Below are 24,983 nucleotides of genomic sequence, written 5' to 3'. Positions count from 1 at the left end.
TATATTTTTGGGGTGCAGACACTCACGTTCTCCATTCCTTTAAGGGTGAATCCCACAGCACGACACCATCTTTTTTGGCTAAAGTTGGAGTTTTAAGTACAGTAACTTCCCCACTCTAGGAACCAGTTCCGGGTTAAGTTTGTTGCAAAATCAACGGGTTCATGGCGCAATGGAGTCTGGGAGACCAGTCGTCCGCAGAGACGCGCAGCCCGGTGTGACGCTGGACTTCAATTCCAACAATGCCCTGCGCGAGCCCGCGATTTCTTCTGGGTCACTGTGAGGTGGCCGCCATTTGTGCGCTGCTGTGTGTGGCTCGTAGTTCTGGGCTGGGCTTTCAGTCTTCCAGGCCTTTGCTTTAGGGCCGTGTTCCCGCGTTTCTTTAGCGTCCGAGAAGCCCCTGTCTTTCCAGAATACGGTTTCATTGGGAGGCGAAGGTCAATGCGGAGCTGTCCGGGAAGGTGAGTAAACAGCCAATTTCAAGTGTGTGTGTATGGGGGGGGAGGGGGCGGGGGGGTGACTTTTTCAGTTTCTTCCTTCTGACGTCGGCGACGTGGGTTCCCGGCCGGCACTTGGTCAGGCCCTTCCGTTAGCGGTACTGTACACGGATTCTCGGCAGAACCCGAACTTGTTTCCGTTGGGACCGAGAAAGCAGTGACGCACTTTTGCCCGGCCTCCCGGGGAGGCTGTGGGGCGCAGGTTGTGTGCAAGGCTGCGCTCCGTTACCACCACCCCCATCTCTTCCTGGGACTCTTCTGACCTTTCTAATGAGGAAACAGGAAGCCGAGAGGTGGCCGAATTAGGGCTGTGGAGTTCGGCGTTCTTTACAGTTGTGTCTTTCTCGAGCCTCAGTCTTCTGGGTACTGTTCTCTGTTCGCCTTTTTGCCTTTTTCTTCGTATTGGGGTCCCCTCAGAAATGTCAAGGGAAGCAGTTTATCTTCGAGATGGACCAACCATCCAGAAAAGAGGAGCGCTTTGATGTGGGGAGTTGCCAGAACTTCTTCGCTAAACAAAAATGAAGTTTGTATTTGCCTCATTTTCAGTGCAGCTAAAGTAGTTTTTTTTCTTTTAAATGATATCATATCATCAAAATGTATATTGTTTATTCAACTTTCCAAACTTACAAAGTTTTTTAAGTTCTCTAAGTTCAGAAATGTGTCATTTAGACTAAAGGAGAGGTATTTCTTTTTTTAAACGACATTCACTTACCTTCAATCAGACACCTCTCAAATTATAACAATACTTAAACAGTAACTGACTATAAAATTACAAACTTATAATTTTTGTATTTTGGGAAAGTGTTACCATTTATTATCACAAACTTAAGTGCCTTTTTCTATTTTCTTGTTTCCAAAGAAACTTTTGTTTAGAATTTTTTAAATATTAGCTATTAATTGTATGATTTATGTGCTCCTCAGATGCCTTATGGTGAAATTGAAGCTAAATCCTTGGGATATGGGGAAGATCTAACAAGTGAACCATGCCATAAAAAATTGAAGTTAACCCAAGAGTCTTTTGTTTTCCCCCATCATGGTAGTTCTGATTTTCACAGAGTCCAAGATAAAGTTGGAAAAGATTGGATCCCTTTGACCATTATTGATGTCAGAGGTCATAGTTCTCCTCAGGAGGACAATGCCAAAACTACAGATTTGCTGAAACCTGTGCATAATGAGAGGCCTGCTGATAGACCAGCTGTTGAATCCATTGATTCACAAGTTTTACAGGCTGCAAGTCCTCCATTGGTATCCACAGATGATGAGATATATAGCACAAGTAAAGCATTTATAGGACCCATTTACAAACCCACTCAGGAAAAGAAATGTAAGGAAAGGAAGAATCAAGCAGACACTATCAATGGAATAGATGGCAAAGGAGGACAAGAAGAGAAACAGAAATTTAACTGCAAAAAATCAGAGATTGATAATGAGTTATTCCAGTTTTACAAAGAAATTGAAGAGCTTGAAAATGAAAAAGATGATTTGGAAGGCAGTTGTAAGGAACCTGAACCCTCTGAGGAACAATATATTTCATATTACCAAGGCCATGATAATGGTCTGATCAAATATGAAGAAGAAAAGAAAAGAGATTTTACTAATGCTCTTCAGTCACATTGTGGTTATCAACAGTACATGGGGAATGAGCCAGGCAAATATTCTTGTCGTGGACAAGAAATACCTACATTTTGTGATGTGTCCTTTACTTCCTTCAGGCCTGAATGGCAATCAGTGCATTCTTTTATAGTACCCCGAGGTCCTCCTCTTCCCAGTTTTAACTATTTAAATATTCAAAGATTCAATGCTCCACCAAGTCTATCAAATATTTTCCATGCCCAAGATGGTCCCCAGATTCGAAATGGATGTTATGTAAATAATTGTCACATTAATTGGAATTGTTTGACTTTTGATCAAAACAATGAATATACTGACTATAGTGAGAATGTCATTAGTGATCTTCCCTATGGAAATGGCTACACTGTACAAGATGGGTATGTGAATAATGGTTTCTGTGAAACCAGTGAAGGATGCTGGAAAGATCCTTTGATGGGCAAGCATAATAGAACAGACAGGTTTATGAACCAGCAGTTTCAAGAGGAAAAGTTAAATAAATTACAGAAGTTACTTATTCTTTTAAGAGGCTTGCCTGGTTCTGGGAAAACAACATTATCTCGGTAAGTAAAGGATACCAACTGAATACTTGGCAGTTCATTACTTTAAAATCATAAATGATAGTAGTGATAATTACTGACAAATGGTTTTGTTTCTAATAGAAAATTTTTGTTATTCATGAAAGTGGCATCTGACAGTGTAAATATTTTTAAAAGATATTTTCTGATAGAGGAAGGACGAATTGGCATATCTATATTAATTTGCAAAGGTCTTTAATAATAAATACACCATTATATTTTAATAATAACGAAAAATCCATGTCTAATTATGACAGTGGTGAAAGCAAATGCTATTTGAGAACTGTGCTGGCCTTTACTTTTAAGTCCGCTATTTAAAAAGAGTTGGGCTTTGACTCAGCTGTTTCACTTTATGACCATGGACAGGTTTTGCTGTCTGTTAATAGGATGAGTGATACTTGAGAAGCAAATGAGATGACCCAAGGAAAGTAATTTTGAGCATGTTTCAAGCACTGTGCTCTGTTCATACCATTGACTGGCAGAGAGAACCCTTTTTTTTGTTCGTTTCTTTGGATTTAAGGAGTTTGAAGTGAGCAATATACAGGATTGGGCAAAGAAGGTTTACAATTGTTTGTATGGAAAAATAATACAACAATTAATAAATAATAATACAAGAATAAACTTTCTCATACAGCTGTAAATCTACTTTTGCCCACCCCTGTCTGAATTAATGGAGTTAGAACTGGTGATGTTTTATCTGACAAAAAAATATTTCAAATTCATGTTTTTGTGTACATTTTTTAAAAAGAATATTGTTGCACACAAATACATTTTTGCAGTTGTGAAAAATAACACAAAGAAATACAATACAAATTCTTTACAATACAAGATGATGGAATGTTTATGCCAGAGAAGGAGAAAAAGTTTATGTGGTATCTTCGGGGGAAGATAAAGAATTCCAAGAAACCATTTTGTAAATATTTTATATTTACTTGAAAGACAAACCTGAGCAGTCTAAACAAAAGTTTCTTTAGAAGCAAGAAATTAGAATAAGATTAAATTTATGATATAGACATTTCAAACTAGATTGTAAGCTGTGATCATTGTAAGTAAATTTTAAGTTTATTTTAGGTCTTTTACTTTTTGATTCCTCTTTAGTGAAGATTTTGTGAAGATGAAATTACAGTTCTTTGGAAAGGATAGAAATTAGAAGTGAAGTCACAAATATGGGCACTTTTCTAGATTTAGAATATAATAGAAAAAAGTACTCGTTGAAATTTGGAAATTTGATCAAGGGATCTTCTAGCTAGGGACAGCTGACTAAGATTTAGAATAAACATAAGAAAGATTAGGTTTGGGACAACATATTGGAGTATGTTGAAACTGAAGATGAGTAAAATAGTGGTAATTCATTATAATTTCAGGGAGATGGTTGTAGTGGGAGGTGATAAAATTGATAATATTTTAGTATGTATATTTTTAAGGGATTAGGTACGTATGTTATAAGAATGGAAGTTATAATAGAAATTACCATTTGTGTCACAATTTACAATTTGCAGAGTACTTTCATATATAAAAATCTTGAGATGGGTTGTATTCTTTTCATTTTATAGAATAAGCAGAGGCTAAAGAGAATAAATTCAACTTAAGGGACTTGGGAGAATTTCCTAAAACTGGTAAAAGAACAAGCTAGGGATATCAATGATAGTGTTTCTTCCCTACTCCTTTAGTATCTGATGCCTGAATAGCCCTGTGTGTGACTCCTGACTTGGAGGAGCTTGGTTAAAGAACCAGGAATATCTCTTTAGGTCAACAATCTATACCAGCCATGGGCAAACTACGGCCCGCGGGCGGGATCCGGCCTGTTTGAAATGAATAAAACTAAAAAAAAAAAAAAGACCGTACCCTTTTATGTAATGATGTTTACTTTGAATTTATATTAGTTCACACAAACACTCCATCCATGCTTTTGTTCCAGCCCTCCGGTCGAGTTTAAGAACCCATTGTGGCCCTCGAGTCAAAAAGTTTGCCCACCCCTGATCTATACTAATAAAAGGGTAATATGCTAATTAGATTGGGTCAACCAGCCATCTTCTGGACGTCTGACTTCCTTCCGGACAAAGCCATGGTATTGAGGGCAGTAGCAGAGGCAGTTAGGGGCGATCAGGCCAGCAGGGGAGGGCAGTTGGGGGCGAGATCAGGCCAGGAGGGGAAGGCAGTTGGGGGTGAGATCAGACCAGCAGGGGAGGGCCATTGGGGGCAAGATCAGGCCAGCAGGGGAGGGCAGTTAGGGGTGATCAGGCAGGCAGAGGCAGTTAGAGGCAATAAGGCTGCAGGGGAGAGCAGTTGGGGTCAAGATCAGACTGGCAGGGGCCGGCAGTTGGGGGCGATCAGACTGGCAGGGGCGGACAGTTGGGGGCGATCAGGCAGGCAGAGGCAGTTAGGGGCGATCAGGCAGGCAGGCAGAGGGGTTAGGGGCATTCAGGCAGGCAGGCAAAGGCAGGTAGGGGCAATCAGGCAGACAGGCAGGTGAGCGGTAAGGAGCCAGTGAACCCATATTGCTAGAGGGGTGTCCAGCAATCAGACATCCCCCAAGGGGTCCCCGATTGGAGAGGCTGCAGGCTGGGCTGAGGGGAACCTTTCCTCCCCACTTCTCCAACCCCATGCACAAATTTCGTGCACCGGGCCACTAGTTTTTTAATAAAGCAGGATTGTTTGTTTGGTATTGGATATAAAGTCACATACTCTCTGGTGAGGAACCTATTCTATATATATAAAAGTCTAAGTGACTGAACGCCTGAATGACCAGTCAACTGGTCTCTGTGACATGCACTGGCCACCAGAGGGCAGACACAACGCAGATGCTGCCCCCTGGTGGTCAGTGCACTCCCGCAGCGGGAGCGCCACTCAGCTGACCTATGGGCGCCAGAGACAGGGCTCACAGCTGGCCGCTGCAGCCTGGAGACCACAGCGGAGCCCCAGCGAGCCTACCGAGCGGCGACAGGTGGCGTTGGACTGCCGGTTTCAGTCCAGTCCCCACAGGCTACACCAAGGGACCACACCAGTGCACGAATCTGTGCACCAGGCTTCTAGTGGCTTTATAAACGAGTTAGCTTTCAAAATGAGTATTGAAGAAAGAAAGGTCCCTTGATCAATTTGGTAGATCAGAGTTGAGTTGATTTGGAGCATTAAATTAAAAGAGTAGTGTTTCATATTGATATGTGGTAATTAGTGTAGGTAGATAAAATTCAAATTCTTTGGGGAATTATTCAAGCTCCTTCTTTAATTTAGTCTTTACCCACTTCTCCATCTTCATATCTATTTGCATTGAACTGATACCTGCCCTCCATTGCAAGAGACATAATACTTCTCCATTCATTGTTCTCAGGACTTTCATTATTCAAAGGTTCTCTTTAAATGTTCACTTTTTGAAGTTTTGGCTTAGCTCAGCCCTCAGTAATTTTTTTTCTGAACTCAGTATTTGCCATTACCACTCTTTGCATTTAACATAAGCTGCACAATACCTTTCTATTTGTTGATAATTGACCTAAGCCACTTGGTTAAAAGTGGCTGAGGCTTAGTTGTTTGTTTATCCACAACTTTACTAATACATTTTAATGAAATCAGTCTTGGGTTAAATTCTGACACAAGTACAGACTTTAAATATTTATGAGTAAGCTAAAGTGCCAGCTCTTTGTCCATTTAGGCAAACAACACTTTGATGAAAGGTTCATTTGAGGCAATTTCAACAATATTCTAGAGGTATAATTTTATTACTACTGTAGTTGGCAACAGCCAAAATAGAATCCTAACTAAGTGGATGACAAAGGACGGTTTAGGGATCAAACATTGAGTGCTATTCCCGTAGTGTTGGCTATAGATTTTGCAAGCTTCTTATACCCTGTTCATGCAAGGAGGAGGGGTAAATCTAAAATATTTTAGCTAACCCACATTTTCTTAAAAAATTTTTTTATTGATTTTTAGAGAGAGAAGAAGGGGGAGTGATAGAGATATAGGAACATCAATGATGCGGGAGAATCATTTGATTGGCTGCCTCCTGCACACCCTCCTGTTGGGGATGGAGCCTGCAACCTGGTTATGTACCCTGACCAGGAATTGAACCAGTGACCTCTTGGTTCATGGGTCAACACTCAACCACTGAGCCACACCAGCTGGGCTAATCTTTACCCACTTTTACACTCTACTGATTTCACCAATGAGAAAGTGTATTTTCATAAATAGGCCATTTCATTATTAGCAAAATGTCTGGAGTTGATCAGATATAAAAGATAATTGACGTACTTGGGAGGAGAGAAGATGCTACACTGCTGGCTTTGAAGATGAAAGAAGGGACTGTGATCCAAGATACTTAGGTGTTCTTTAGAAGCTGGGTAGGGCAAGGAGACAGATTCTCTTTTAGGGCCTCAAGGAGGAACACCAGCCTGCCACCCCTTTATTTTAGCCAGGGAAAGTGATTTTAGACTTTGGACCTTCAGAACTGTAAGATAAGAATAAATCTGTATTGTTTTAAGCCACTAAGTATGTGGTGTTTTGTTACAGCAGCATGGGAAACTACTATATCGTAGTTTAAAGAGAGATGGGAGGATGTTCCTCCCCCCCCCCCCCCCCCACCCCACCCCCTGCTTTTGAGGGAGAGCTTGGTTTAAACTCCAGAGGAAAGATTTACCTTTCCTTATGTAGGTTTCTATTCTTAATTCAAGGAGTGTGCAGAGAGTGAACTGCCCAAGTAAAGTTGTCTTGGGCTATGGGTATGCAAGGCCACTCAGTACATAAGGAGGTAAAAGGTTCATGAAGTGTCAGTTTTTACTCAGATTTTTCTGGAAAGTCACTTATAGTTTTAAATGCACATGGATGTATTTAAGAAAATAATATACAGTTCTTAGAAATTTCATAACTAAACCATGAAAATTAGGTATCCTAGTAGACCATTTGGGGAATAAGGTTCCCAAAACAGAGTTTAAGGAACAGCATTGTTTCTTAAATGAAAAAGTATAAGCACATAGTGCATTAGTTATCCATGGCTGTGTAACAAATTACCCTAAAACTGAGTTGTTAAAGCAACAAACATGTATTGTCTCTCAGTTTCTGAAGGACAGGAATCTGTGTGCAATTATCTGGGTGCCTCTGGTTCAAGGTCTCTAACATCCTGTGATCAAGATGTTGGCTAGGGCTGTGTTCTGATCTGAAGGCTTTGTCTTGGGGAGGATCTGCTTGGAAGGTTTCTCACGGGGTTGTTGACAACACTTGGTTTTTCTTGAGCTTTTGGATTGAGGACCTAAGTTGCTGGCGGTAGACCACAGACTCCCTCAGTTCTTTGCTACTTAGACCGATTCACAACTTGTTGAGGGAAACTGAGCCATCCCTGAGCCCAAGACAGAAGCTACTTTTTTCCAGTAACCTAAACTCAGAAGCAAAATTTCATCACCTCTGCCATATTTTTTTAATTAAATCTTTATTGTTGAAAGTATTACATATGTCCCCCTTCTTCCCCTAGTAACACCTTCTATCCTGCCCTCATCCCCCCCCCCAGGCCTTCAGCAACCTATTGTCTGTGTCCATGGATTATGCATATATGCATACAAGTTTTTTGTTTGATCTCTTCCTACCCACCCATCCCCACCCCATCTTCCCTCTGAGATTCCACAGTCTGTTCAATGCTTCTATGTCTCTAAATCTATTTTGTTCATCAGTTTATTTTGTTCATTAGATTACACATATAAGTGAGATTATGTGATACTGGTCTTTTTCTGACTGGCTTATTTCGCTTAGCATAATACTCTCCAGGTCCCTCCATGCTGTCTCAAAGGGTAAGAGAACCTTTTTTATGACTGCATAGTATTCCATGGTGTAAATGTACCACAGCTTTTTTATCAACCCTTCTACTGATGGGCACTTGGGCTGTTTGCAGATCTTAGCTATTGTAAATTGTTCTTCTATGAACATAGGAGTGCATACATTCTTTCTGATTGGTGTTTCGAGTCCCTTATGATGTATTCCTAGAAGTGGGATCACTGGGTGAAATGGCAGTTCCATATTTAATTTTTTGAGGAAACTCCATACTGTTTTCCATAATGACTGTACCAGTCTGTATTCCCCCCAGCCATGTACTAGGGTTCCCTTTTCTCCACATCCTTGACGGCACTTGTCATTTGTTGATTTGTTGATGGCAGTCATTCTGACAGGTGTGAGGTGATACTTGTCATTTTAATTTGCATCTCTCTGATCAGTGACTGAGCATTTTTTCATATGTCTCTTGGCCATCTTTGGAGAAGTGTCTATTTAGGTCCTTTGCCCATTTTTTATTTTGGGTTGTCTCCTTTTGTTAAGTTGTACGAGTTCCTTATATATTTTGGATGTTAACCCTTTATCAGATGTATCATTGCCAAATATGTTCTCCCATACAGTGGGCTCCCTTTTCATTTTGTTGATGGTTTCTTTTGCTGTGCAGTGGCTTTTTATTTTTATGTAGTCCCATTTGTTTATTTTCTCCTTAATTTCCTTTGCCCTAGACTAGTGATGGCGAACCTTTGACACACGTGTCAGGTGACACGCGAACTCATTTTTTTGATTGATTTTTCTTTGTTAAATGGCATTTAAATATATTAAATAAATATCAAAAATATAAATCTTTGTTTTACTATGGTTGCAAATATCAAAAAATTTCTATATGTGACACAGCACCAGAGTTAAGTTAGGGTTTTTAAAAATGCTGACACGTCGAGCTCAAAAAGTTTGCCATCACTGCTCTAGGCAGTGGTCGGCAAACTGTGGCTTGGCAAACCGCGGCTCTTTGGCCCCTTGAGTGTGGCTCTTCCACAAAATACCATGTGCGGGCGCGCACGTACAATGCGATTGAAACTTCGTGGCCCATGCGCAGAAGTCGGTATTTTGTGGAAGAGCCACACTCAAGGGGCCAGAGCGCCGCATGCCCTGGTTTGCTGACCACGGCCCTAGGATGTGTATCTGTAAACATATTGCTACGCGAGATGTCTGAGATTTTGCTGCCTATGGTTTCTTCTAGGATTTTTATGGTTTCGTGCCTAATATTTAAGTCTTAATATACATTGTGAGTTTATTCTTGTGTATGGTGTAAGTTGGTGGTCTAGTTTCTTTTCTTTTTTTTTTTTTGCGTGTATCTGTCCAATGTTCCCAACACCATTTATTGAAGAGACTGTCTCTGCTCCAATGTGTGTTCTTGCCTCCTTTGTCAAATATTAATTGAGCGTAATGGCTTGGGTCGATTTCTGGGTTCTCTGTTCTGTTCCATTGATCTATATGCCTGTTCTTGTGCCAGTACCAGGCTGTTTTGAGTACAGTGGTTTTGTAGTATAATTTGATATCTGGTATTGTGATCCCTCTAAGTTTGTTCTTTCTCAAGATTGCTGCAGTTATTCGAGGTCTATTTTGGTTCAGTATACATTTTTGGAGTATTGGTTCTAGATCTGTGAAATATGCTGTTGCTATTTTAATAGGGATTGCATTGAGTCTGTAGATTACCTAGGATAGTTTGGATATTTTAATTATGTTAATTCTCCCAATCCATGAACACGGTATATTCTTCCACTTGTTTATATCTTCCTCTGTCTCTTTTCTCAATATCCTGTAGTTTTCTGAGTACAAATCTTTTACCTCTTTGGTGAAAGTCTATTCCTAAGTATCTTAATTTTTTGTTGAAATGGTAATTGGGGTTGTTTACCTTCTCTTTCAGAGAATTAATTATTGGTATATAAAAAAGTCATTGATTTTTGGATATTGATTTGTTACCCATCTACATTATCAAGTTCATTTATTAAATCTAGTAGTTTTTTAGTGGAGTCTTTAGGGATTTTCTATGTACAGTATGATGTCATCTGCGAATAGTGAGAGTTTTACTTCCTCCTTTCCAATTTGGATGCCTTTTATTTCTTCTTCTTTTTTGTTCGCTGTGGCTAGGACTCCCAGTACTATGTTGAATAAGCGTGACGAAAGCGGACATCCCTTTCTTGTTCCTGTTCTTTGGGGAAATGGTGTTAGTTTTTGCCCATTGAGTATGATGTTCCCTGTAGGTTGTCATATATGGCCTTTATGATGTTGAGATATGATCCCTCTATTCCACTTTGCTGAGAGTTTCTAAAAAGAGGTGTTGGAATTTGTCGAATGCTTTTTCTGCATCTATTTATAAGATCATGAATTTTTGTCTTTTAATTTGTTTATGTGCTGTATCACATTTATTGATTTGTGAATATTGTACCAGCCTTGTATCCCTGGAATAACGTCCACTTATTCATGGTGTATGATCTTTTTAATATATTGCTGGATCTGATTTGCTAATATTTTGTTGAGTATTTTAGCCTCTATGTTCATCAGGGATATTAGCCTGTAATTTTCTTTCTTTATAGTGTCTTATCTAGTTTTGGAATTAGGGTAATGCTGGCCTCATTAAAGCAGGTTGGAAATGTTCCTTTCTTTTGTGTTTTTGGAATACTTTGAGGAGGATATATGTTAATTGTTCTTTGAAGGTATGGTAAAAGCTCCCTGTGAATTCTTCCAGACCTGGGCTTTTGTTTGATTGGATTTTTTTTTTTTTAATTACTACTTCTATTTCATCAGCTGTTACTGACCTATTCTGGTTTTCTGATTCTTCCTGATTCAGTTTTAGGAGATTGTATTTTTCTAGGAATTTTTCCATTTCATCCACATTGTCCAGCTTGTTGTCATATAATTGTTCATAGTATTTTCTTACAACTCTTTGTACTTCTGGGTTGTCAGTTGTTACTTCACGGTTTTGTCTCCGATTTTATTTATTTGGGTCCTCTTTGTTTCTTGATGCGTCTGTCTAACGGGTCATCAATCTTATTTATATTTTTAAAGAACCAGCTCTTGGTTTCATTGATTTTTTTTTTTTTTTTGGTATTGTTCTTTTAGTCTCTATGTCATTTATTTCTGCTCTAATCTTTATTATTTCCTTCCTTTTACTTACTCTGGGCTTTTCTTGTTCTTTGTCTAATTCTTTAAGTTGTAGGGTTAAGTAGTTTATTACTTGTTTTTTGTTGTTTTTTTGTTTGTTTGTTTTTTTCAGAAGTGAAGGTGCTTCAGATCTTCCACTCTTCTTTTTGGCACGCCTCAGTCCTGCCAGGCATTCAGGGGAGTGTTGAACTTCCCTGCGATACACTGTCCCTCCGTGCAGTAAACCACAGACCTGATTTTAAGGCAGGTTGTATTTTTTTACCAGACTGCCTTTATTTGTGATCGCAAAAGAGACAGTTCGTGGCTCTGCCTCTGGGTGGCAGTGTGTCTGGATTTACCTCCGAGGCTCTAAGTCCTCTCTATCAGTAGGGTTTTGTCCTCTATGGTATTTGGAACTGATTCGGGAAAGACCACTGCCCAGAGCTGGTTCCTTGCCACTGTCCGCTGTTTCCCAGGCTCCCCAAAAAGAACTTTCCCCTACAGGCTCTGCGAATGACCCCAACTGGGGAATCCCATGCGCTGGGTTTAATAATCAAATGCACGGATCTAAGGGGAACTGTAACAAGGGCCTGATAGTTGTGCGAATTCGCAAGCCTCCATCTTCCAGGTCTGTGCACAGTCTCCGCGAGCAGTCTCCGCGCGCCCACTCGCCCCTGGCACCAAGCAGCCAGCAGATTGGCAAAGTCCAAGGCTACTCCTTTACATCCAGTCCAGCTATGGGCTCATTTTTCGCGTTCCCTTCTGCCAGCAGCCCTGTGGGGCCCCTTCCCCACTCGCGGGTCACACTGGTCCCAACGGCTGCGGACTCTGTGGGGCGCAGATTCCACCCTGTGCGCACGAGCTCGGTCCTCCCTCCAACCCGAACTGCAAACCGCACCTTTAGGGGATGTCCAACCTTTCCGTGAGAAGAAGCAGTGCTCGTCTGAGTTCACGCAGTCACGCTGCTTGAGATCCCTTGTTTCCAGGTTAGTAGCTGGTCTCTGGATGCCGGCAACAACCACCCAAGATGGCGCAGTCTCCGCTGCTTAGCTGGCGCACCAGGAGAGGCTTCAGCCGCAGTCTCCAACCTTCCTTTTTTTTCCCTGGGGGGTTCTCAGTCTTTCCTAGCTGCAGACAATCTCTCAGCTGAAAATCCTCTACCTATTCGGGCTGAATGTTACCCGTTTCAGCTGCTCACCCTTATCTGCTCCAGGACAAGGCACAGGACACGTCCGCTTATACCTCCGCCATTTTCCGAGCTTCTTGTTTGTTTTTTTGAGGTAGGCCTATAGTGCTACAAACTTCCCTCTCAGTACTCCTTTTGCTGTGCCCCTTAGGTTTTGGGTAGTTGCGTGTTTATTTTCATTTGTTTACAGGAAGTTTTTTTATTTCTTTCTTGATCTCATTGGTAACCCATTCATTGTTTAATAACATGCTGTTTAGCCTCCATGTGTTTGAATGTTTTTTAGTGTTTTTACTGTAGTTGATTTCTAATTCCATTTTGATCTGAGAAGATGCTTGATATGATTTCAATTTTTGAACTTGTAGAGACATATTTTTTTCTAACATGTGGTCTATCTTTGAGAATGACCCATGTGCACTTGAAAAGGATGTATAACCTGCAGCTTTGGGGTGAAATGTTCTATAAATGACAATTAAATCCATCTGATTCAGTGTGTCCTTTAGAGGTACTGTTTCTTTGTTAATTTTATGTCTGGAAGATCTATCCAGTGAAGTCAGCAGGGTGTTAAAGTCCCCTACTATGATTGTATTGCTGTCAATATCTCCCTTAAAGTCCTGTAGAGCAGAGGCCGCCAACCTTTCGGACCTCACAGACCACCAGTGGTCTGCGGACCACCGTTTGGTGACCACTGCTGTAGAGGTTTTTTTAATATATTTACTAGAGGCCCAGTGCACAAAATTCATACACTGGAGTGGGAGTTCCTCAGCCCAGCCTGCACCCTCTCGCAGTACGGGACCCCTTGGGGAATGTAGCAGTGTGCCAAGCGGCAGGCAGCCAGGGAGGAACCTGAATCGGGGCCGGGTACCACTCACACTAATCCCGGTCCGCTGCGCCTGCTGCTGTGGAGTTGGGAGTGGCTCCCGCCATGGCAGCTGTGCTCACCAGCCGTGAACCTAGCTTCTGGCTGAGCAGCGCTCCCCCTGTGGTAGCTCACTGACCACTAGGGGGCAGCTCCTGTGTTGAGTGGTCAGTGCTGGTCAATGCATGTTATAGTGACCGGTCGACTTTCTGCCCCCTGGTGGTCAGTGCATATCATAGTGACTGGTCGACCAGTTGACTTTCTGCCCTTGGTGGTCAGTGTACTTTATAGCGAGCAGTTGAATGGCCTTAGAATATCATTAGCATATTACATTTTGATTGGTTGAACGGACAACTAGACCAGACACTTAGCATATTAGGCTTTTATTATATAGGATGTGCTCTTATATTGGGTGCATATATGTTTACCAGGATTATATTCTCTTCTTGGATCAATCCCTCTAGTATTATATAGTGACCTTTTATCTCTTGTTATGGCCTTCATTATGAAGTCTATTTTGTCAGATAATGAGTATTGCTAACCCGCGTGTATGTGTGTGTGTGTGTGGTTTTTGTTTTCATTTTCATCATGAAACTTTTTCCCCATTCCTTCACTGTCATCCTGTGTGAGTTTTTGTTCTGAGGTGGGTCTCTTGTAGACAACATATTTATTTGGGTCATGTTTTTGTGTCTAGGCAGCTACCCTATGTCTTTTGATTGGAGCATTTAACCTATTTATGTTTACAGTTATTGTTGATAGGTACTTATTTATTACCATTTTAATTTTTATGCCTATTTTTATCTCTCTTTTTTCTTATTACAGCAGTCCCTTTAGCATATCTTGCAGTGCTGGTGTGGTGGTGAAAAACTCCTTAGGCTTTTTATTTGTCTGGGAAGCTCTTTTTTTTAACTATCTATTTTGAATGGTAGCATTGCTGGATATAGTAATCTTGGTTTCAGATCTTTGCTTTCCATTACCTTGAGTACTTCATGCCATTCCCTTCTGGCCTATAGTTTTTGATGAGAAATCAGGTGTCAGCCTTATGAGAGCTCCTTTGTAGGTAACAGTTTGCTTTTCTCTTGCTTTAAGCTTCTCTCTTTGTCTTGAAATTTTGGCATTTTAATTATGATGTGTCTGGGAGTGGGCATGTTTGGGTTCTTCTTGCTTGGGACTTTCCTTCATCAGGTTAGGGAAATTTTCTGCCATTATTTCTTCAAACATATTTTCTATCTTTTGCTCACTTTCTTCTCCTTCTGGCACTCCTATTTTGTAAATATTGTTTCATATCAAGTTGTCCCACATTTCCCTTAATCTGTCCTCTTGTTTTTTAATTGTTTTTTTCTTTTTGGTTCTCTGATTTATTTTTTTCTACCATGTCTTCTAATTCACTGATCCAATCCTCAGCTTCCCCTAATCTGCTGTGTATTCCTTCCACCGTGTTCTTTATTAGTGCTGTACTATTCTTCATAATTACTGTATCTTTTCTCATGCTGTAGAGCATCTTTGCTATCATTATTCTGAACTCTGTCTAATAAATTTATTCATTTCATTTAGCTTTTCTTTTGGAGAATTCTCTTGTTCTTTTGTTTCAGGTGTTTTTGTTTATTTCCCCATTTGGGCTGTCTGTTTGTGTTCATGTCTGTGTATTAGGTAGATATGATATTACTTCCAATCGCTAATGCAGAACAATGTCAGACACTGAGACTGTTCTTGAGTACCATTTGGAACAGCAATCCACAGCTTGTGGCTCCCTCTGCTGTGGCTGGGTGCCTTTAGAAAGGACCAAGATGTGCACCACTGCCTGCTTTTCCTAGCCCTGGGCCCAGAAGGAGATCAGGTAAAGACTCAAAGCCTCTAGAGATTCTTCTCTGCCAGCAGTCTGATTGTTATCAGCCTTGATTAGCCTGAGGCTATCAACCAGTGGGAGGGGTGAGAGGTCTTCCAACGGTCTGGGATAACTGCCTTCCTTCCCAGTAAAAATCATCTGGATTGCAAATGTCCCTTGGAGAAATACGTCCTCCGCAACATGAGGGCATGACTCAGCACAAGAAACCTGGGTGGCTGCCTTCAGAGCTCCAACCCCAAAGCCCCCAACCCTGGACTCTACTGACACAGCTCCAGTCCACTCTGTCCTCTCTCAACCATAGTCCAAGGTGCGTGGCTCCACACAGAATTTTGTGCGTTGACCCTTTAAGAGGTTGTCTGCATTTACAGCTCTCTCTCTCCCTGGCTGACATCAACCCTGTTGCTTTTCATAGCCAGATGTTACGTGGGCACCTTCCTCAGTTCTTGTGCTCTGGGCTGGGGAGCCCAGCTTGGGGTTTAGACCCCAGAGTTCTCAGTGGGGTCTATCCCTCCAGAACTTCAGCTGCTGCCTGTGGGAGCCCAGCCAGCCCTTTTGCACCTCCGCACTTCCTACCAGTCTCTATGCAGCCTCCACCTTCCATGCTTGGTTATCAGGGTTCTCTCCAGCTAGTCCTCAGTTGATTTTTCAGGTTGGTTCTTCTGTATTTTAGTTGTATTTCCAGTTTGGTCATGGGAGAGTGTCAGTGGAGCTTCCACTTACTCTGCCATTTTGGAATCACCTCTGCCATATTCCATTAGAAACTCTAGTCCCTGACTGCAACCTATATTGGAGGAGGGGATTATACAAGGGTATGACTATCAGGAGCCAGAGATCATTGTGGGCCAAATGGTTTTGGCGCTTCCACCTCTATTTATGTAACTCTGGTGGCCTGATTTCTGAAATTATTTTTGTTTCTGATTTGTTTAATATAAAATCACCAAGGCTGTTGTGAGAATTAGGTAAGATCATATATTCATATATATATATAATGCTTGGTCCATAATAGATTCTCAAAACAATAGCTGTTTAGAAAATATACATATCAGGTGGCCAGCAGGCCTGTGTCTGAGTTTTTTTAAATTTTATTGGATACTTGATTTTTCAGAGTTCTAAATGTTGACACTCTGAGAATTCATTTTAGTATCTGACTTAACTTGTAAGATTTCTCATGGAATCTGACTATAAGAATTTTGAAAATACTCATATTCTTAAATAATTTATTTTTGTTAAAGTGTTTGGTATGACATCAGGTATATTTGAATTGATACAGACATTGTAATATATATATGTATATATATATATATATATATATATATATATATATATATGCACACACACACACACACACGTGTATATATATATTTATGATTTCAGAGAGGAAGAGAGAGGGTGAGAGCTATAGAAACATCAATGATGAGGGAGAATCATTGATTGGCTGCCTCCTGCATGTCGCCTACTGGGGATCAAGCCCACAGCCCGGGCATGTGACCTCCAGTTGAATAGGCCAGTGCTCAAACCACTGCACCACACTGGCTGGGCCTCTCTGACACTCTTGAATGCTTATTAATCTCGCTACTTGAAAATTTAACATAATCATATTGTGAGAATAAAGCTTGGTTGCCTTGTTCTGAGTGTATTCTTTTATTTAGTGTTATTTCATTTAGTAATTTAATGTCTTAAAAAACTGAAGTTTGATTATACTGTGGAGGATCACTGGTTGTTTCACAACATTAAGCCTCAAGCTATTTCTGAATCCTACTTGTTGGTTTTACATTTGTGCTTCATGGAAATAAATTTATCAGAGCTATCCTGGTTTAAATACAGTTTTCCACAAGTGAATTGCTTGCTTAGGCTTACTTGCCCTTTAGTTTATGTGCTGCACTATATTTAGGCAATTTTAGACACCAAATACACATTCACTAAAGTAAAAATATGGACAGTAGTTGACATAATTTTGGGATTGGTTGAAAGACTATTTTTAAAAAGTTTTAATATAAATGCTGCTTTAAAAAGTTTTTGGAACTGGATATGACTGTACATTTAAGTGTGAAATGATATTTGAAATCTGCAAGGTTTTGAAGGTTCAGCTCCTGTGCTATTCTGTTTGCAATATACTTACAGGTATGTACCTAAAATTCATTTACTAAGCTTTGCTCATGGCTATAGATTTTATAAATGGCACTTTATGATTTCTTTTATTAACAGAATTCTGCTTGGGCAGAGTCGTGATGGCATTGTGTTCAGCACTGATGACTATTTTCACAATCAAGATGGGTACAGGTATAATGTTAACCAACTTGATGATGCCCATGACTGGAACCAGAACAGAGGTTTGTTTGGGCCCAAGTCTCCTGTGATAGAATATTTGACTAGGAGTCAGAGGACCTGGATTTTTTTAAAAAATATATTTTTATTGATTTCAGAGAGGAAAGGAGAGGGAGAGATATAGAAACATTAATGATGAGAGAGAATTATTGATTGGCTGCTTCCTGCATCCCCCCTACTGGGGATCAAGCCCACAACCCGGACATGTGCCCTTGACCAGAATCGAACCCAGGACCCTTCAGTCCGCAGGCTGACGCTCTATCCACTGAGCCAAAAACAGCCGGAGCTGCATTTATATATTCCTGACTTGACTTCTGCCAGCTGAATGACTTTCATAAGCCATTTGAACATCTTGAGACCCAATTTTTTCATCTACTAGAAGCAGTGATACTTGAAAGGTTGTTGTGAAAATCAGAGACTTTAGGTAAAATATTTTGTAAACTAAATAGTGTACCAATATAAACTGGTAAAATAAAGGGTGGGATATTTTGGTAGGCTTTATTTTATATCTCTTAAATAAATTCAGAGAACTGATACTATAGTTATGTATTTCAAAAAGTTATTTCCCTAAGAGTAATGTTATTTTTTAAGGCTTAATATAATGCTGTGAATATTAGAAGTTTTTTTCATTGATATTACTCCATGAAAAATCTATTTAATACATTTTTTAGAAACACATGGGTCAATTTCTTTTCACCATGGAATAATGGTTCTTAATCTTGGCTGCACATTTTAATTACTTTGGGACCTTTTTAAAAAAATCTATGTCTGACCCAGATCAGGTCGCTCAGTTGGTTAGAGTGTCATCTTGTACACCAGAAAGTTGCAGGTTCGATTCCTGATCAGGGCCATGTACCTAGGTTGTGGGTTAGATCCCCTGTCCAGTTTTATGTTTTAATTGTTAATGATTGGTCTCTCTCTCTCTCTTTCATTTCTCCCTCTTTCCCCCCTCCCCACCCCCCACCCCTCATGAAAAAAAACAAAACACCTATGCCTGAGTTAGCCCCAGAGATTCTGGTTTAGTTGGTCTAGAGTGGATATAAGCATTGGTATTTTTTTGAAAGTTACTCAGGCATTCTATGTTGCAGTCAGATTGAAAACTTGGTCTAGAACCTTGTAAATAAATGCATATAGTATAAGTTAATTTATTTTTTAATAGATGAAGAATGCATTGATAATTAAACAAATTCATTTTATTAAGAGAAAATGTAAACCTAGAGTCAGGAGACTACAATGAATCCCATATACTCATCACTCAGAATTATCAGTTACCATATCAGTTGCTATATTGACTTTATTTTTGTTTTCACTCCTCACCTTTTCTAATTACTAAAGCATTTTGAAATAATTCTAGACATTATACTTTATGCATTTCAAATTAACCACCTTCTTACTTAATGTTATTTAAATATGGTACCATCATCACACCTAAAAAAACCCCATACAATTCCTTGACATCATGTAATATCCAGTCTGTAATCCAATTTCCCCTATTGTCTTAACAACTGTTTGTACTTACAGTTGTTTTGTGTGAATCAGGATCCAAACAAGGTCCTTGCAGTACATTTGGTTTTGTTTGTTTTAATTGTTAATGTGTAGCATTTTCTCCTCTTTTAACCCTTATACCATTAATTTGTTGATGACATTTGGTTGTTTGTCCTTTAGAATATTCCATATCCTGTAGGTGTCTATTTGCTTCCTTCTGTCGATGTAAGAAATGTCCAAACTTGTAAGAATTTTTATGTTTATTTGAGCCAAACTGACTACAATTGCCAGGAAGCAAAATCTCAACTTTGAGAAAATGCTCCAGAAAAATAGCATATTTACTACTTATTTTATACATCACCATCAAAGGGGAAGATGTATGGGGTTACATGAAATCCACTGCTCATAGATTAGGGAGTTGGGATAAAGCGAAGTGGGGAAATCTCTGAGATTGGGTAAACAGTAAAACAGACATCACACTTCTTTTACATTGGTGGGTATAGGATGGTTAACAATTAACATTTACAGCACATAGAGATGGTATGTGGGAAAATAATATAACAAAGGGGTTCTGTGATCTGGTGCTCTGGTGGGAGATTATGCCCTGAGGGTTCTGGGAGAGGGGGGATTATTCTGACTTTCCAAAGGCATGTTATTGTAGGTGCAAAGAGACAATAAACTGGCTCAATTAAGGTAAAGATTGACCTTTGTCAAGGAAGATACCATCCTAGGATATGACTGCCTACCATGACTTGCTTTTAGTTAGGAAGTTTTAATTTCAGACCATCCTATATGGTTGCTTTAGGTCTCTTGAGTTTGTAAGGCTGCTATGCAGGCCTCCCCTGAACTTGTCAGGTTTCGTTTGTGGCCCCTTTTTCGTCCACACATATGGTAACTATTTAACTTGTTTCTCTTTCCTCTATATTGCTTCAAATAGAAGTTAAGTGTGTGCAGGATGCAATTGATCGATGTGTCTCTCTCACATAGGTGTTTCTCTCTCTCTGTTTCTCCCCCTCCCTTCCACCCTCTAAAAATCAATTGGAAAATATCCTTGGGTGAGGATTAACAAAACACAAAAAAGAGGATTACTTATATTCAACTTTTTTTGCAGGGGGTAAGCAAAGTCTGGTTATCTCATTTTTAGTGATGCTAAGAATGATCAGTGTTAACGTTTTGGCAGGTGGTGATGTGAAAGAATTCACTACTAAAAGAAGAGATAGATGCAGAAAGTTTATTTACTTACCCGGAAGGGAAAGGGCCAGTGCATTGCTAACCAATACAAGGGCAGGTAAACAGCTGCCATTACTCTTATAAAGAGTAATGGCTCTTGTTGCTAGGTGACAAGGAAGGGAGGAGGATTTAGGGCTGAGACAGTCGGCAGATGGACTAGGGTGGTGTCTTTTCAGTATTTTTCCTAAGCCTGTAAAACATGCTTAGAGTAAAAGTTATGAAGATTCAAAAGAGGCTTGTTTGAAGAGGAGGGGGAAGGGAACTTTCTACTAACTAAAGAATTCTCAGTGCAAATTATCCTTGAGTTGCAAAAATATCAGGGAAGAGGGGTATGCAAGAATGTAGCCTTGAAAGTAACTTGTCTTGCAGTTTGTACAGAGGGTCTAGTTGAATCAGAGGAGCTAACAATCTTGGGGTTTAACAGGTGCTTCTCATAAATTGTGGAAGGCTACAACAAGGAAAAAGAAAGGCTTTTTTTCTGTTTTTACAAGTAGCTTCAAAGGGACAACCTGTTCCCTCCATTACCAAGTTCTCTGTCAAACTTATATCTAATGGGTTATCCAACAATGAAATGTTTTCTGAATTAGTTCTTTCATTAGGGTTGCAAAATGGTGGTTTTTCTAGGTCTAGTGTTCCTTCCGTGTTTAGTAGCTAGAATTCTTATGTAATGGAAGCTTCCTCTCAACTGGAACTAGCAACTAGGGCAGCCGTGGGCAAACTACAGCCCGCGGGCTGGATCCGGCCAGTTTGAAATGAATAAAACTATTGAAAAAAAAGACCGTACCCTTTTATGTAATGATGTTTACTTTGTATTTATATTAGTTCACACAAACACTCCATCCATGCTTTTGTTCCGGCCCTCTGGTCCAGTTTAAGAACCCATTGTGGCCCTCAAGTCAAAAAGTTTGCCCACCCCTGAACTAGGGTCACCCTAAAGTACAGTATGTACAGGAAAGCAGGATAAATGCTATTACTATTATTATTATTATTATTATTATTATTATTATTATTGATTTCAGAGAGGAAGGGAGAGGGAGAGAGAGATGAGATAGAAGCATCACTGATGAGAGAGAAGCATTGATCAGCTACCTCCTGCACACCTTCTGGGATCAAACCTGCAACCCAGGCATGTACCCTTGACTGGAATCAAACCCAAGATCCTTCAGACCGCAGACTGACACTCTATCCACTGAGCAAAACCAGCTAGGGCAGGATAAATGTTTTTTTTTCTTAATTTTCAAAATAAGAAATTTCAGGGCGGATTTTTTTTTTTAATATAGTTTTTATTGATTTTCCACATAGAAGAAGGGAGAGAGACAGAGAGCTAGAAACATCAATGAGAGAGAAACATCGATCAGCTGCCTCCTGCACATCTCCCACTGGGGATGTGCCCGCAACCAAGGTACATGCCCTTGACCTGAATCGAACCTGGGGCCCTTCAGTCCGCAGGCCGACGCTCTATCCACTGAGCCAAACCGGTTTCGGCAGGGAGGATATTTTTTATTAAAATGTTTCACTCTGTTGCAGTCCATGGTTTCATAGGGAAATTTATTAGTAAATGTCAGAGAAGTTTGATTTTTAAGACTATTTCCTACTATTGGTTTTATGACATTGTAGGATATTTCCAAATATATTAGTGGCATAAAAATCTCAAAAAAAATAATATTTTTTAATTTCTAAAAAATTGCCATAGGATATTATTGCCCAAATAAAATAATGTTGATATTGCAATTCCCCAAAATGTGTGGTGTTATTGGCCTAAAGTTAGGGGAATGAGAATAGTTGGTAAGTAGAATGAATATAGGCAGTGGGCAGAGCTGTATACCTTTGGTAGACTGGGAAGTTTGTTTGTGTGGGACATTTTTTCTGTTTGCAGAACTAGTCTAAAATTTTCATTATAAGGTTCATGCCACATGAATTATACTGCTGAACAAAACAGTGATTTCCAGATAATCTACTGGTTTTGTTAGTATAATAAATACTGACTTTTTAAAAGTAATTTCTACCTTTTTTAGGTAGAAAATTGAGAACTAGCAATTAGACATTTTGAAATTAAAGCAGGACTTATTTTATTTAGGGTAGAATTTCTCTTTTCAACAAATATTTATTGCATCCTTTAAAGGCTAGGCCATATTCTGAGAATGTCTGTCTGTCTCATCTTCATTAGAAGAATCTAAATTCATCTTACACTGCTTATAAATTGAAAACATCTCCAAGGTATCAATATTCTCTTTCTTAGAATATGATAGTTAATTTGTTTAAGAAAATGACACTTATTATTTAGGTATTCATACATTGTTTCTTTAGGAGCTCTATTTTCCTGAAGTGCAGTGGCCCTGCAATGTGGTATTGGATGATGATGATTTAGGAAAGAGGATGATCTTCCCATTAATTTGTTGATAAACTCTTCTTCTGGAACTTAACACCTTGGAAGAGTAGGCCTAACAATCAGACATTAAGAGAGTTACTTTAATTTTTTGTTTGTTTTTTGTTTTTCATCTAATTCACCTCCCTTGCTTTGCAGAGCCTAGAGAGCGGTGTGACCAACTAGGGCACCAGCAGCTCATTTGAAGCACATCTTAGATTTATCATCACAGATTATTCTCCCTGCAGAGGATCTTAGAGTCCATGTAGCTCAGAAATTTAATTTCATGGATTGTGGATTGAGGCCCATGGTTTTTTTGGGTGTTATTTTTTGTTTTGTTTTTAATGAAAGATTTGGTCACTTTATGATTGGGGATAGAGCAGTGGGTAGGTGGGTAGCATCTTGGTGTCCTATTTAATATGACCCAAATTCTAAATTTCTATTGGTATTTAGAGATATCTTCTTCCAAATATGTACTCAACCATAGTCATTACTACTTAACTAACTAACCTTTAGAATTCTGCCTGCCCTAGACCTCTGTATAAATGTTTTCATTATGTAGAACTTACTAACTCCCAAGAAAACTTCTCTATCTTTACATTTTGCCTCAGCCTTTTAAATTTTATTATGAGTTCTTAATTATATTTCTTGTCTGTTTACACTTATGAGTTATATACTTCTGTCATAACAGTGGTTCACTGTGGCAGTGATTTTCACCTCATAGTAGAAGAGATGGTGTAGGGATAGGGAGACATACTATTTTTTTTTTAATTTATTGCTTAAAATATTACAAAGGGTATTACATATGTGTCCATTTTATCCCCCCGGCCTAAACAGTCCCCTAGCCTCCCCTATCCCCCAGTGTCTTATGTCCATTGGTTATGCTTATATGCATGCATACAAGTCCTTTAGTTGATCTCTTACCCCCCTACCTCCTGCCCCCCAACCCTCCCCGGCCTTCCCGCTGCAGTTTGACAATCTGTTTGAGGCAGCTCTGCCTCTGTATCTATTATTATTCAAAAGTTTATAATGGTCTCTATTATCCATGAATGAGTGAGATTATGTGGTATTTTTCCTTCATTGACTGGCTTATTTCACTTAGCATAATGCTCTCCAGTTCCATCCATGACGTTGCAAATGGTAAGAGTTCCTTCCTTTTTAGAGCAGCATAGTATTCCATCGTGTAGATGTACCACAGTTTTCTAATCCATTCATCTACTGATGGGCACTTAGGCTGTTTCCAGATCTTAGCTATGGTGAATTGTGCTGCTATGAACATAGGGGTGCATATTTCCTTTCTGATTGGTGTTTCTGGTTCCTTGGGATATATTCCTAGAAGTGGGATCACAGGGTCAAATGGGAGTTCCATTTTCAGTTTTTTAAGGAAACTCCATACTGTCTTCCATAGTGGCTGCACCAGTCTGCAATCCCACCAGCAGTGCACAAGTGTTCCTTTTGGGAGACATACTTTTTAAAAGACATAAATTTTAAAATTTCAGCTCCCAGTTTGAATCATAGTCCTAAGAAATATTAACCAGTTTTGCTGGGTAGAATAATCTTGGTTGTAGGTCCTTTTATTACTGTGAAAATTTCTTGCCACTCCCTTCTGACCTGCAAAGTTTCTGTTGAGAAATCAACTGACAATCTTATGGGAACTCCCTTGTAGTTAACTAACTGCTTTTCTCTTGCTGCTTTTAAGATTCTCACTTTGTCTTTTGCCTTTTGCATTTTAATTATGATGTGTCTTGGTGTGTGCCTCTTTTTTTGTTTCTTTTGTTCTGTGTGCCTCTTTGGGTTCATCTTGTTTGGGACTTTGTGCGCTTCCTGGACTTGACTCAAAAAAAGAAGAATAATAATAATAAACAAACAAGCAGAACAGAAATTGAACATTTTGAATGGTTGCCAGATGGGAAGGATTTAGGGATAGGTGAAAAAGGTCAAGGTAAGAAGTACAAATTGGTTGTTAGAGAATAGTCATGGGGGTGTAAAGTACAGCATGGAGATTATAGTAAACTAGAGGCCCAGTGCACAAAAATTTGTGCACTCGGGGAGTGGGGGTCCCCCTCAGTCCATTTGCAGTCCAGGACCCCTTGGAGGATGTCCACCTGTCAACTTAGGCCCACT

At 39.7% G+C, this 24,983-nt stretch overlaps 1 protein-coding gene across 5 annotated transcripts in view; it reads left to right on the top strand.

The window, feature by feature from the left end:
- Positions 1 to 258: 258 nt before the first annotated feature.
- The window catches only part of N4BP2L2 (NEDD4 binding protein 2 like 2), a 31,125-nt gene continuing 6,400 nt past the window's right edge, over positions 259 to 24,983 (top strand). Inside the window, exons 1-3 of one of the 5 annotated variants that reach the window (XM_081083572.1) lie at positions 259 to 458; positions 1,416 to 2,665; positions 17,660 to 17,784. In XM_081083572.1, coding sequence (XP_080939698.1) covers positions 1,416 to 2,665; positions 17,660 to 17,784 — 1,375 coding nt within the window. In that variant the 5' untranslated portion in view covers positions 259 to 458. Of the gene's footprint in view, positions 459 to 653; positions 1,018 to 1,415; positions 2,666 to 17,659; positions 17,785 to 24,983 lie in introns of those variants that run through there. The other 4 variants (XM_081083570.1, XM_081083571.1, XM_081083569.1 and 1 more) reach the window with 4 other exon arrangements.

The sequence above is a fragment of the Myotis nattereri genome (genome assembly GCF_964212035.1).
Source record: "Myotis nattereri genome assembly, chromosome: 2".
Lineage (NCBI taxonomy): Eukaryota > Metazoa > Chordata > Mammalia > Chiroptera > Vespertilionidae > Myotis > Myotis nattereri.
The sequence above is the reverse complement of the archived record's forward strand: the minus strand, read 5'-3'. Positions and strand labels throughout refer to the sequence as shown.